The sequence below is a fragment of the Dendropsophus ebraccatus genome, chromosome 9 (assembly GCF_027789765.1).
Source record: "Dendropsophus ebraccatus isolate aDenEbr1 chromosome 9, aDenEbr1.pat, whole genome shotgun sequence".
Taxonomy (NCBI): domain Eukaryota; kingdom Metazoa; phylum Chordata; class Amphibia; order Anura; family Hylidae; genus Dendropsophus; species Dendropsophus ebraccatus.
This window is the reverse complement of record NC_091462.1, coordinates 29,325,070-29,339,572: the sequence shown is the minus strand read 5'-3', so window position 1 is coordinate 29,339,572 and position 14,503 is coordinate 29,325,070. Positions and strand designations below refer to the sequence as shown.

General features: G+C 42.7%; 1 protein-coding gene across 1 annotated transcript in view; it reads right to left on the bottom strand.

Moving 5' to 3' along the window:
- LRP2 (LDL receptor related protein 2) overlaps nt 1-14,503 on the bottom strand; it is a 163,359-nt gene that overhangs the window by 23,175 nt on the left and 125,681 nt on the right. The window contains exons 55-65 of the mRNA XM_069984855.1: nt 14,123-14,300; nt 12,987-13,183; nt 12,507-12,752; nt 11,139-11,267; nt 10,086-10,205; nt 8,124-8,240; nt 7,561-7,677; nt 3,198-3,335; nt 2,994-3,116; nt 1,426-1,554; nt 1,165-1,296 (exon numbers count right to left, since the gene is read on the bottom strand). Of these exons, the coding sequence (XP_069840956.1) occupies nt 1,165-1,296; nt 1,426-1,554; nt 2,994-3,116; nt 3,198-3,335; nt 7,561-7,677; nt 8,124-8,240; nt 10,086-10,205; nt 11,139-11,267; nt 12,507-12,752; nt 12,987-13,183; nt 14,123-14,300 (1,626 nt within the window). The remainder of the gene's footprint in view (nt 1-1,164; nt 1,297-1,425; nt 1,555-2,993; nt 3,117-3,197; nt 3,336-7,560; nt 7,678-8,123; nt 8,241-10,085; nt 10,206-11,138; nt 11,268-12,506; nt 12,753-12,986; nt 13,184-14,122; nt 14,301-14,503) is intronic.

The following is a 14,503-nucleotide window of genomic DNA, read 5'->3' as shown; positions in this document are numbered from 1 at the left end:
GTTCAGCCTGCTTACTATAGTACAGGGTGAGCGCTGAATATCAGAAGAGGAACAGAGGAGCAGGACCTGTGAGCCTCCTGCAGAAAGAGAGGGATGAAGGACCTGATCACATGACCGCAAGGTCCTCAACCTAATTACTCTGTGGGGAGCAGCCAGACAGACAAAGAGGAAGAGGGAGAAGACTGAGCTGTAAGTGCTGTGTGTATGGCTGTGTGTATGTGTGTGTGTGTGTGTGTGTGTGTGTGTGTGTGTGTGTGTGTGTGTGTGTGTGTCAGTAAAAGTCTGTATATATCAGTCAGTTAATCAGTGTGTGTCCGTCAGTAAGTGTGTGCCAGTCAGTAATGTGTCAGACTGTGTGTATGTGTGTGTGTCAGTAATGTGGGTCAGTCAGTCAGTTAGCGTGTGTGTCAGTCAGCAATGTATGTCAGTATGTGTGTGCCAGTAATGTGTGTCAGTCAGTAATGTGGGTCAGTCAGTCAGTAAGTGTGTGTGTCAGTCAGCAATGTGTGTCAGTAAGTGTGTGTGTCAGTAATGTGTGTCAGTCTGTGTTAGTAATGTGTATGTCATTAAGTGTGTGTCAGTAAGTGTGTGTGTCAGTAATGTGTGTTTGTGTATGTTACTGGTGTCTCAAGTAATTGTGCATAGTGGATGGATGAGGGGCCCGCTGAGGCTCTGTCGCCCAAGGGCCCACAATAACCTGTAGCCGGCCTTGCTTCCATCCCTGTGGGGGTGTCTAACTGGTGCATACATATACAGTAGTCACTTGTGTTGACCTTGACACAAAATAGTCACTAGGTGGCAGCAACATTCACAGTACATAAACCAGACATAGGCAATACATATAACAGATAGACTGCAAACACAAATCACTACATTACTAGCAAAAGTGCAAGTATGGGGGTCCCTTGTCCGACAACTATGACAGAGCTGGAAACACAAGCAGTGGGACACTACATATGCACTAAATCCAATTTTAATTGTAGATGACCCTGCCGTCCTTCAGCACCCATAGCCATGATGGAGGCTGCCTTGATCTCTAGCTAACCAGAAGGGGCACACACTCAGGACATGAGAATATGAGACAGAACATGTTTATGAAGAGACGGCCTTTGGACTGCTCCTTCACACATCTTTCTTCCCTCTCTTTTCTTAAACGTAAATTACCGTCACATGTATTACGATCCGTCTCGCCGGCTTTGTATCCTGGTCGGCAATGGCAGAGAAATCCCCCGTCAGCTAAGTCGGTGCAGTTATGTTCACAGATGTTCTCTCCACAATGTCGTCCAGCACCTCTGTCTAAAGGGATACAGAGCGCAGATAATAAGCAACCATTGCTATTTCTGCAATGACCCAAATTTGCAAATAATTAAAAAAAAATCCAACAAAAAAAAAATTCATATTCATGAGAATGAGGGATATACGTACTGCAGCCGACTTCATCAGAGCTGTCGTCACAGTCGTCATAGTTATCGCACACGTAGTGGTGGGGAATGCAGTGAGAGTTACTACACTTGTATTCATCTTCTTTGCAGGGTCGGGGGGTGGGAGGTTTACCTGTATACATAACGTGACATTTCAGGATTATATACTTTTAGTTGTATTTTACATGGTTGTACACTTGGGAAGTAACTGAAATGAGAGCGGATGAGATTATTCACTCCGGAGATTTTTTATTTATTTTTTTAATCATCTTGTTTCAGAAAGTTATATAGATGTGTAAATTACTTCTATTTAAATATCTCCATTCTTCCAGTACTTATCAGCTGCTGTATGCCCTACAGGAAGTGGTGTATTCTTTCCAGTCTGACACAGTGTTCTCTGCTGTCACCTCTGTCCATGTCAGGAACTGCTCATAGCAGTAGCAAATCCCACAATCCCCTTAATCTGTTTAATATGGCTAAGCTGAAATCTAATTTTTTATAATTTTTCTTTTTTTTGTCCTGCTAGCTATAAAGTATCAGATAGAACATAAAATTACGAATATAATAAGAATAGCGGGTTCTGAAAAGATAAGCAGTAGTCAAACAATAATAAGCAGCTTTCTGTTCAGTACACAGCGTCCCCTTACATCATATGGACTGATGCCCAGATAGGGGATAATCATAGTACCCAAAAAGTTTTGCCATGAAGCAAAGAGATTAAGTTTACAGTATTTTTTAACTATAATTATTACACTATTACTAACAATAACTATTTTGTATCCCTGTACTGTTCTTCTCCCCCATGGATCTAACAATTCACTGGTTTCCTGAATGCCATACAATGAATCAGCTTAAGAGGCTGGCATGGCTAGAAAGATTAAGCTAATACAATGTGTGACATGTAAAAACTGAAGGGGGCGGGCAAGCAGAGCAGGGACCGAAGAGCTACATTATGTTGCAATTTCATTCATTATTAATAAAAGGGATCTCATGGATTTATTTTTACTAATATCTAATATCTTAGCACTCCCATAAGTTGATTAAAGAGCTGCACTTCCTATTAGGCACAGTGCCGTACAGTGCGGTGTTCATACCAGGTATTGCAGCTTATACCACTTCAAATGCAATACTAACTACAGCCACTAACTAGTGTATGGCACTGTGCCTAATAGGAGGTAGACAAACTGCAGTGCTGGCACGAGTGCAGCGGCCTTCTCCAATTGGAGGTCTCTAATGCTGGAATTTTCGCTATAACGATCGCATTTGAGCGATAATCGTTCTGTGTAAAAACAGCAAGCGATGAGCGAAAAATCGTTCATTTTGATCTTTGAACATGTTCTCAAATCGTCGTTCGTTAAAAATTCGCAGATCGCTTTGTGTAAACAGTCTTTCAAAGATTCACCCTATGTGAAAGATGAATCTTCTAACGATTTTTCTCCGTCTAAGCGCTGATCGTTGAATCGTTCGATTGGGCGAATTATAGTTTTTTTGTATTTTTGATTTGTAGTTTGTTAGATATATAAATGGTAGACCAAGACATGACCGGCTGTGAAATTGACAGAAGAAACTTACATTGTTCTTCGGTCTCATCGCTTCCATCACCGCAGTCGTCCACGGTGTTGCACACCTCATGTCTGTAGATGCAGCGGTTGTTGTCACATCGCATACGGAAGGGAGGCTCACAAGGGATGTCCACTGTGATCAGAAACAAAGCTCAGAACATCTAATGGTATCACCGACTACCCCAGAGATCTCTACATACAGGATCAAACTTACAGCAGAGGTTGAGTTCTTCATCGGAATCATCTCCACAGTCATTGTCGCCATCGCACTTCCAGTATGGCAGGATACAGATGTGGTTCTTACACTCAAACATGAATGGAGGGCAGTATGTTCCATTGGGATAGCGAGTTGCTATAGATGATAGTAATACAGTATATATTTTCATCTTCAAATTAGTTACAGTTATATGTTATAGTATTAGCCAATATTAAATAAATCCCAATGAATTAATACAATAGGAGCATGCATACAGTACTTACCTCCCTTGCTTCTTGCTCCTCCAGCTGTCAGGTCTTCTGATCCCCACTGGCAGCCTCCAATGATGTCCTGGCCCCCACTTAGCCAATCACAGAGCGGGAAGGTATAACATCAGGAGACGGCAAAGCCAGGACTAAAGTTCTGACAGCAGGAGCAGCAGGGGAGTAAGGGAGGTAAGTATGGGCTCTGTCATTGTATTAATGCACAAGGAGTACACCTTATACTTTTGTCGGCCATACCCGCTGATCACAGCAGATTCTGCTGTCGGTATGAAGTATATGGGGCTCTCCCAACCAACCACCGACAGATAGGGTGATAAAAAATTACCACCCTACCCCTTTGTTCTTGAAGAGATAAGGTCTCTCTGGCTGCGGCTAAAAGGGAACCTGTCACCAGGGATGCGGGCACAGAGCCCACCCGACCCAACGGTGCAGCCCCGATACTTACCCTTTCCGGCAAGTCCCGCTCCTGGAACTGGTCCCGGGACAGAGATATTAGCTCCCGAAGCCGTGCGCACGCTGTATGCAAATTACCTGAGATGAGTCCGATGCCCATAGAGAATTAATTGAGCCGTCATTCTCTATGGGCATCGGACACATCTCTGCAGCACGCGCACACGGCTTCGGGCGCTGATATCTTTGCCCCGGGACCGGCTCCAGGAGTGGGACTTGCACCCGGGGGGTCTGGCGAGCTCTGTGCCCGCGTCCGTTGTGACAGGTTCCCTTTAAGTTTTACATTTGCCAAAAAAGACCCTTTAACATATAATTATAGAACCTTCCCTGGTATCAATTTTGGCCAGTTCCCATTTGACTGTTCTAGAATGAGATAATATCTCAAAAACATCATAACCTCCCATAATAAGTGGAATAAAACAAGCCTGAATAATAAGAAGACTCATCATACAAGCTCTTCCCGTCTCATGTATTCATTCTTGCCCTGTATAGAGCGATAGCACCGGCGGCGGCTGATGATAGAACGCTCCTCACCAACTTAATTAATTGGATTGAAACATTTCTCACTTTAATTAATTTCTAATTATTCCCAATCCTTGTTTTTTATTGCAGGCCGCCTGGCAGAAGAGAATTATGCTTTTTACTTTATAGCCTTGGTAATTATGGCTGGAAAAATGGATATCTCTATCAGCAATGCCCCAAAATCTCTTTATATGCACATTATAAAGGCGGCAGACAGAAGCCTTTCCTATTTTCTCCCTCTATAGGGCTTCATCATGATTTTTTTAGGGATGCATTAAAACCTCCGGAGCGTGTATCCAGACACATTATCGCTCTATTCTGTATGAAACACTGGCCCTAAAAACTTTTGTTTTGGGAAAAGTTCCCAAACGTGATTTCATTTCTTGAACTTCATATACACCGTTCAACTAGAGCCACGTTACTCTTACAGTGACTGTCTGCTGGGGAAAACCCCTTCTGTTGTTAGATGTGTCCCAACATTATTGTGTCCCTGATGAAGCCGTTAGCAATCAGCTGTAACCTGCAGGGTACCTGACAGAAGTACTTCATTTCCCTGCAGCGCCACCACAGGCATAATTAAGCATTACACAGTTCCCATTAAATCAGTGGACTGTGTAATGCAGGGCCTCCAGAGCTACAGACACTCTCTGTACTTGTCTGGCCGAAAGATGAGGCTCCTGAACAGGGAATCGACCTGTGTTTTAGAGATTCTGGAAACCCCCTTTATTAAATTCGCCCAGTCGGTGTGGAAAATAGGGATGCACAGAGCTGACTGCGGCCTGTAACACATTAGTGTTACTAACATTCGCCTCGTCCAGTTCCAGTCTTGGTCCCTGTTGACTGCTGTGTCCTAGTAAGGTATTGGGCTGGGTTCACACTACGTTTTTGCAATCCGTTTTTTGCAACGTGTGCATCCGTTTTTCCATTGAATTCCATTATTAATCCGTTTTTTAACAGACACAAAATTGAGGTTGACTACATTTATGTTAAAAAAAACTTTTTTGTAATAATGGAATTCAATGAAAAAATGGATCAAAACAGATGCACATGTTGCAAAAAACGGATTGCAAAAACGTAGTGTGAACCCAGCCTTACACGTTTTATACTGAGGCAGCCTTGCTGAACCATGCTCTCCTGTCATGGCTGCAGATTGATAACACAAGCAGCACCCAGTCCTGACATGGGAAAACACCCTGCCATGCTTTGCTTGCTGACTCTCCTTTCTGGTGCTAAAGTTACTGGTGGTGACACTGATCCTGACATCATCCTTGTTCTTAGATGTCGCCTTTGCTTAATCCTTTAGAAAGTTGCCTTTGGTTCTACTCCTGGCTCTGGCCCTTGGTTCTGTTATGGACCAGGCTCCCATGTCACATTCTCACTAGAGACAACCATTGGCTCCATTCCTGATTCCTTTCAGCTGTATGACCATTACTGCCATAAATATTATGGAGACTGCCACCTGGGCATCTTCCTGTAACATAGTCACTAATTCCTATGCAAGGGCAGCATGCTATGGAAACAGGCCTATTCTTCTACTAGCCAAATCGGCACAAAAGTGTTGTGCCATTTGGCTAAGAGGAGCAATATAAGAATACAGCAATCTCTCCCTGCTTCTCTCCCTTTAAGGATTCCTTTACATACACAGATTATCTGACAGATATCTGGCAGGTTTTTGCAGCCAAACCAGGAATCGGTTTAATAAGAAGAGAAATCTCAGTCTTTCCTTTATGACCTATTCTCTGTTTATAGTCTGTTGCTGGCTTTGGCTGCAAAAATCTGTCAGATAATCTTTGTGTGTAAAGGGCCCTTTACTCTTCTTACAGATATTGATAGCACTGTCAGCGCTCATTTGCTTCCTGTTCCCCCGCTCGCTGCTGCCGCTACTACAAGCGCCGGCACTGAGCAGGTGAGTACAGGGGAGGCCAAGGGGAGCTGCGGGGGGCTGCCTAGATGATCGCTTGATCATCCGTGCAGCCCATAGAGGATAGTGGCAGTCTGCTGCGGCGGCTCCTGTTCCACGGAGCGACGCTATCATTGCCGTTTGTCTTTCAACATGTTGAAAGACAGACAACAGCAATGATCAGCCGACATTGTTCATGTCAGCTGACCATTGCCTTCTATAACACAGGGCGATTATCGGCCGAATACGGCCGATAATCATTCCGTCTAATAGGGCCTTTAGGCAAAGTGGTGTGGCTTTTAATCAGTGTTTCACTCTGTCTACGACTGTCTTTCATTTTTGAGAGACTTTTAGCTTGGCATATATTCCCAACAAATGTTCAAAGACTACTAGATGGAGTGATACACTGACATGAAGGGACACTACTCTGCCTAAGTGGTGTGAGGGCTATTTGCATATCCTTTTTTCCCAGAATCCCCAGAGGAGCAGGAAGTCTTCACATGCCTTAATGAACTCTCCTTAAAGGAGAAGTCCAGCGAAATTTTTTATTAAAGTATTGTATTGCCCCCCCAAAAAATATACAAATCACCAATATACACTTATTACAGGAAATGCTTATGAAGTGCTTCACTTCCTGGATAAAATGGTGATGTGACTTCCTGGATAAAAGGGTGATGTCACTTCCTTGATAAAAGGGTGATGTCACTTCCTGGATAAAATGGTGATGTCACGACCCGACTCCCAGAGCTGTGTGGGCTGTGACTGCTGGAGAGGAAGATGGCAGAGGGATGCTCAGTGTCCCTCCAGTGCCCTGTGTCCCTCAGTGTGCCCCTGCCATCATTCTCTCCAGTAGCCACAGCCAGCACAGCTCTGGGAGTCGGGTCGTGAAATCACCATTTTATCCAGGAAGTGACATCACCATTTTATCCAAGAAGGGAAGCCTTGATGCAGTAGTAAGTGCAGGGAAAAAAAGCACTTTATGTGCATTTCCTGTAATAAGTGTATATGGGGGATTTGTATAACTTTTGGGTGCAACTTAATATTTTATTAAAAAATTTTGCCGGACTTCTCCTTTAACTAGTAACCCTTTGAAAGACATTGCTAAGATGCACAATACAGCAAAGTCTTCCCATTAACAGACAACTTTCCTACAGCAGTAAAACCAAAACACGTAGTTTAAAGGACAATATGCGAGGGACATAACCAGCCCTATACTTATACTTACGGCACGTTATTTCATCTGAAAAGTCTAGACAGTCAGCTGTTCCATCACACCTGAATCGCTCAGAGACACAATGGCCACTATTACATTGGAAATAACCAGGATGACAAGTTCTCATATCTATAAAAGAGCAAAAAGTCATCAGCATGAAATACTTTATAAGTATACATACAAGTCATACAAATGTATAGTTTTTTCCAGCTGTAAATGCAATTTAAAGGGATATCCCCACCTAAAGACGTTATACCCTATCATGTAGATAATAAAGCCAATCTGTTCCTAGCAGCGCTCAGTGGCCCCATAGAGAATGAATGGAGCAGGGGCAGCATACTGTATGCTATTCTTGCTTGAACAGAAATTGCCAAGATACACCTTGATTCAAACATTGAACTGGCAAGGAATGTTAGGAGATTTCAGCTCTGAAGTACATGATATATGTAATTTACAATTCTGGACACCAGACTACTGGATACATTAGTTCTTGATCACGACTTACACATCAATGAAACAGGAGAGAGGCCCATTCTGGTGTAACATTACAATTACAGAGCGTGTTCTCTACTCACCACAATCTCTTTCATCTGAGTTATCTTCACAGTCGTTGTCATGATCACAAAGCCAGCGGCTGGGAATACAGTGAAGATTGTCACATCGGAATTCACTTTCTGTGCACTCCCGGGGGCCTGCAATAAGCATTTGAAAGAGAATATGTAGACACATGTCCTGACACATGTACAGCATTTTCTCTGGGTCAAAGAAGAAAGTGGTGCACAGAGATGAATGGAGGAAGCTGTCTATAACAAGTATATAAGTGCACCCTATCAACAATTCTACCCAAAACTCAATTTATCAAAATTGACGCCACTGGGCCTGAGTGCTAAATCTACAGCTCTGGACCGGCTTCTCGTATATGCTAGTTTGGGGGGTTTCTTGCACAAATTTTTTGCTCCTCACTCGTTCTCCTGGTCAGTGGGGGTCTTATCATTAAGACCCTGGCTGATCAAACAGTTGACATGTCAAAGGTTTTCTCAATGACAGTGCCCTTTTAATCACTTTAATCATACACAGCGATCCCCGTCCAAACTTACAAGGACAAACTTACCTCCCCTTGTGCCCGCGGTGAGTGGCGGGACCGGCCTCGGGACCCCAACTGGTCTCCGTGATCTCTGGCACTGACACGTCTTGACCAGGCTAATGGACTGGCCGCTCAGCCAGTGAGTGACTAGGGGGGGATGCTGCTCCAGTCACCCATTGGCTGAGCCTCCTATCCATCAGCTGGGACAGGCCTTCTGCCCCCCACCGATTTGTGACGTCATCACAGCTCGGGGAAAAAAATGCCTCCCAACAGGGGTCCCAAGGCCAGTTCCGCTGCTCAGCATGGGCACAGGGAGAGGTAAGTTCATAGCTGTGATCAAATTCCCCCCCTGCCCCTGCCAACTGCCAAATTTTAAAAAATGCCAGACTTCTCCTTTAAATGGGTGCTGTCATTAAATAAAAGATTTGTTTGATTGGTCAGGGATTGAGTATTCACACCATGACCAATCAGGAGAATGAGCTGGGAGACGTCTGTGAGCAAAGCATTCACTTTGTGTCATGTGATCTCAATGGACTTTAAATGCAAGTCTATAGGATTCATCTGGGACGCAGAGCAGGGGGGAGGAGAGTGCAGTCTACTGATTGGGGTCTTATCACGCAGATCCTGGCTAGAGATGAGCAAGCCAAGCCTCCTGAACCCAGATTTGTTCCGAACTTTGCAAACTTTTTGCAAAGTTCGGAAAAAGTTCAGGAAGATGGCTGCAGCAAACCAAAAAAAAAAAAAGAAGAAGAAATTCTCACCTGTCTGTGCTCCCCTGGTGTCCTCTTGTGCCTCTACAGTGTCTTCAGACGGCTCTATAGTTACGGCCTGCTCAGACAATCACTGGCTGACTGGGACAGCCAGTGGCTGAGCGGGCTGTCACCAGAGAAGAAGGGACAGAAGCGGAGAAGAAGGACATCATGGGGGAGGGGGTGCAGACAGGTAAGTATCATGAGCAACATTTTGAAACCGCAGTAAAATAGCTAAAGGCCTGCAAGCGTTTAGCCGTTTTAGTGCGGTTTGTTAAAGTTTGGTTTGGGTCAAACCTGAACTTTACATTAAAGTTTAGCGAACCTGCCGAACTTAACTTTTGCAAATCTCTAATCCCGACTAATAAAACTTTTAATATGTTTCTCTGTCTCTCTAGCAAACTTTTTTAATGAAGGGTACACTTCAAAACTACATGTGACTACAGCCTAAAGGTGAGGCTACACATTTGGGTCCTGTCACCTTATTTATCAGGATCCTCCCAATGTTTGGGCTATTCCATTACCAGAACAAAATTCCAACTTACAGAAAGTAAAAAGTACCACAACCTAACCTACAACCCTGTGTAAGTGGAGTATTATATAATGTAGTTACATACTGTAGGGCAGGGCCGCCATTTCCATAATTTCGGTAGCGTCTTTATTTACAGAACAATCTCATGAACAATTTGTAGCGAGTCACTTACTGCAGTTACGCTCATCAGATCCGTCCCCGCAGTCATTGTCTCCATCGCATTTCCAGCGCAGAGGAATACAGCGATGATTTTCACAGCGAAAGTCCCCAAGTGGATCACATGTTCTTTGTTCTGCAAATTCCAATCATTCACAGGTAGGATTTGCTGGTTCAGTGACCGTAATGATTATACAAGTATTTTGTTAAGCTTTAAAATGGTTTAATAATCATTGGCATAAAGCCCCGGAGAACAGATATTGGCTCATTCTCTATGAAGGGAACCACTGACTTTGCTCCATGGGGCATAGCCCAATAACAATGACATACATGCTGACAAAATAATTCTGCTTATTGATTTGGATAATTCAGTCAGTGAAGACTGGAGGAACCGGGAACAATGTTTGTATTCTACTGTAAATATTTCATGTGGCTTATATAGCGCCAACATATTCCACAGGGTTGTACACAGATATCTATCACTAATATAAGCACCTGAGATTATAAGCATTTTTTGGAAGACCAGATAGGGGTAGTGCGGCTCAAAAAAATTATTCACAGAATAACACACATTAAAAAGTTATACAACTTTGTAATGTATGTTATGTCTGTGAATCGCCCCCTTCCCCGTGTCCCACCACCCCCACCCGTGTACCCGGAAGTGTTGGTGCATTATACATTACCTTATCCGTGACGAGGCCCTCCGCCGGTCATCAGCCGCTCAGCCGCGATTGGCTGAGCATAACTGTGCTCAGCCAATCGCGGCTGAGCACAGTTGTGACGCAGCGGAGGGGGGACGGCGGCAGCGATTCGTCCGTCTGTCCGAAGATGATGTTTGGCACAAGATGGTGGACGGCCTCGACACGGATCAGGTAATGTATAATGCACCACACACTTCCGGGTACACAGGTGGGGGTGGTGGGACACGGGGAAGGGGGCGATTCACAGACATAACATACATTACAAAGTTGTATAACTTTGTAATGTGTGTTATTCTGTGAATAATTTTTTAGCGCCGCACTACCCCTTTAAAGCTTAGGGCTGAAATGCTAACACCAATCTTACTTACCACAGTTTTCTTCATCAGAGTTATCTCTACAGTCATTGAAACCATTGCACACGGCCCATAGTGGGATGCACCGATAGTTTGTCTTGCAGTCAAAGTCTGTGTGGTTATCACAGCGATAGGCAGGACCCACTAAAAGCAGATTGGAGAAAATACACCAAAGTTTACAAGTCATCTTATAATGTCTATTTCACTTCACATTACTCTTAAAAAATGCACATGGAGTGATATATATATATATATATATATATATATATATATATATATATATATATACACACACACACACCTGCCTACCTAGTGGGAATTACACTGAGCGGTTGGCTGATTTATGTGCTATGGTTTTGGGATCTGTCAGAATTCTGTATGGTCTCAGTTCAGTGGGAGTAAACTCTTCCCTTCTTATTATCTTAGGATAGATATATGTTTATCCCAGGCAGGTTTATTTTCAGTTATTGTAGATTTGCCAACCACATATGCTGGAAGTTTGTTCCAAACATCTACTACTCTTTCAGTAAAGTAATATTTTCTTACGTTGCTTCTGATCTTTCCCTCTATAACTTGTCACTGTGTCCTCTTGTTCTTTAGTTCAGTTGTTTTCTAACTCCTCCTGAACCTTATTTAGTCCTGTAACCTACTTAAAGGTTTCCATCATTTCCCCTCTTTTCTCCAAACTATACAGATTCAAATCCTTAAGTCTTTCCTGATATGGTTTATGCCTCACACCCTCCACCATTTTTGTAGCCGTCTTTGGACCTGTTCTATTTTATCAATATCTTTTTTTAGGTGAGGTCTCCAGAACTGGACACAGTATTCCAGATGTGATGTCACTAGAGCTCTATACAGCGGGATCACAATCTCCCTCTTCCTACTGGTTATACCTCTAGCTGTACAGCCCAGCATACCATTATATATATATATATATATATATATACAGCCCAGCATACCATTATATATATAAAGCCTACAATTTGCTTTCCCCACCGCCTGGTTGCAATGGTGACTCATTTTAAGGCAGTCAGATATTACTACCCCTAAATCCTTCTCTTCTAAAGTCATTTCCAACACAGTACTGCCGATATGATACTCGGATAGAAAATTCCTCCTACCCAAGTGCATTATTTTACATTTCGAAACATTAAACTACAATTTCCATTGTTTGGACCACTTATCTAGCATATACTTGAAAATACCATAAGTGCCATATGTAAAGCCTAGGCCTGATGTCAAGAACAGTGATTTGACTATAATTCCAACTAATTTAACTTAAATTTATTATAAAAATATAGATGAAGCGTTTGAATTACTGTATAAGGGGACACTAGATGGAGTAAAGCTCCTATGGTGTTAGAAGTTTGCAATCATTCTTACTGCACTCTTGAATGGGCTCATCTGAATGGTCTCCGCAGTCATTGTCCACATCGCATTTCCAGCTCTGAGGGATGCAGCGTCCATTGTTGCACTTGAATTGCCCCGGATTACAGGTCCTTGTAGCACAGTGGGTGCTGTCTTCATCTGAGTTATCCCCGCAGTCGTCCTCTGTGTCACACTGCCATGCCTCAGGGATACAGCGCTTGTTAGCACACTGCCATTGGTGGTCCTCACACTGATGGGTAGCTGCATAAAACAACAAGGACTGTGAATGATGCAGTATGATGGCATGGGAACTAACATTAACCACAGATAGATAGATAGATAGATAGATAGATAGATAGATAGATAGGAGATAGATAGATAGATAGATAGATAGATAGATAGATAGATAGATAGATAGATAGGAGATAGATAGAGATAGATAGATATTTCATATCACTGTATACAAAGAATACTCCATCATGTCCCTCGGCTCACCACAAAGCACAGGATCTTCATCTGAGTTGTCTCGGCAGTCTGGGATAGTGTTACACAAGAAGTGAGAGCTTGTACAGTTTCCATCGTTGCACTGGAACTGGCCCACGCGGCAGTACCGATGGGGACAGGTAGGTGGCTCGTCGGACCCATCCCGGCAATCTCGCTGGCCATCACATTTCCACCATATCGGGATACATCTTTAGTATGGAGACATAAAGAATGAATGTGTTGTGCATGGACACAAACCAAAGGTTCAGTAACTTGCAATGACTATACACAGATGTGGAGCAATATCTACATACTTGTGAATCAGTTCTGAAAGTGAATGTGTTAAATCATGTTTTTTTTTTTTTTAATTTTCCATTTTACTATATACATTTTGAAGTAATCCTCCCCAATAGAATGACCACTGTACAGGTCACATAGCATGCCTAAAAAAATGTTAGCATTCCTATAAGCATGGTCTGAGCCAGACTATTGAGTAGTGATGAGCGAATAGTGAGATATTCGAATATTCGATATTCGTACGAATATCCCGCGAATGTTCGAATATTCGATCGAATATTCGATCCCATTAAAGTCTATGGGAACAAGTATTCGATTAGTGAAAAACATCTATTTGACCATTTGGAGGGTGAAACGGAAGCTGGGGGATTTGAACGCTTATCGAATATTTATTGAATATTCGCAGGATATTCGTACGAATATCGAATATTCGAATATCTCACTATTCGATCGAATATCTATTCGATCAAACAGTATTCGTTCTTCACTACCTATTACACAGCTCAATAATGTGTTACAATATTAACAGGCAAAAAACCTTTAACCCTTTAACCCTCTCCCTCCCTTTTAGTGCCCTAACATTTTTATTTTTCTCTCTTCTTAAACAAAATATCATCTTAATGGTTAAATATCTGGCATCACAATTTGCTCCATGCCAGCTATTGACAGCCGCTGTCAGCCGTCACCGGGTATGGAGACGGTTCAGCTGCTAAGCCCATCACTTCGCTCATCACTACTATTGAGTCCATGTCCATCATGCAATAGAAACTAAAGAGAAAAATTAGTATCTGGTTCTAATCAATACAATAAAATCTACATCCCCTTTAAGTATTTTAATAATATGTTCTTACCTTTCACTGTCAGCACATAAGAACTGTGTACTGGAGCAGGAAGGGAGGCAGCGAACAACGTTTCCAAACTGCATGGCCAAGAAATTGTCTGGACATTCACAAGTGTAGCCTTGGCCTCCTTCTTTGATGAGACACAAGTGAGAACAGCCGCCATTGTTCCTGCCGCAGGGATTGTTCACTAAAATGAAAGAATAGGTTAGTGCATTTATGCTGAACCTATAGACTGCTTCACATGACTATAAGACCTGAAAATATTAAAAATTAAAGGGGTAGTTCAGAAAAAAAGTTTTATTCAACTGGTGCCAAAAAGTGCCAGAGATTTGTAATTTACTTCTATTAAAAAATTACTTATAAAAAGTACTTATAAGCTGCTGTATGTCT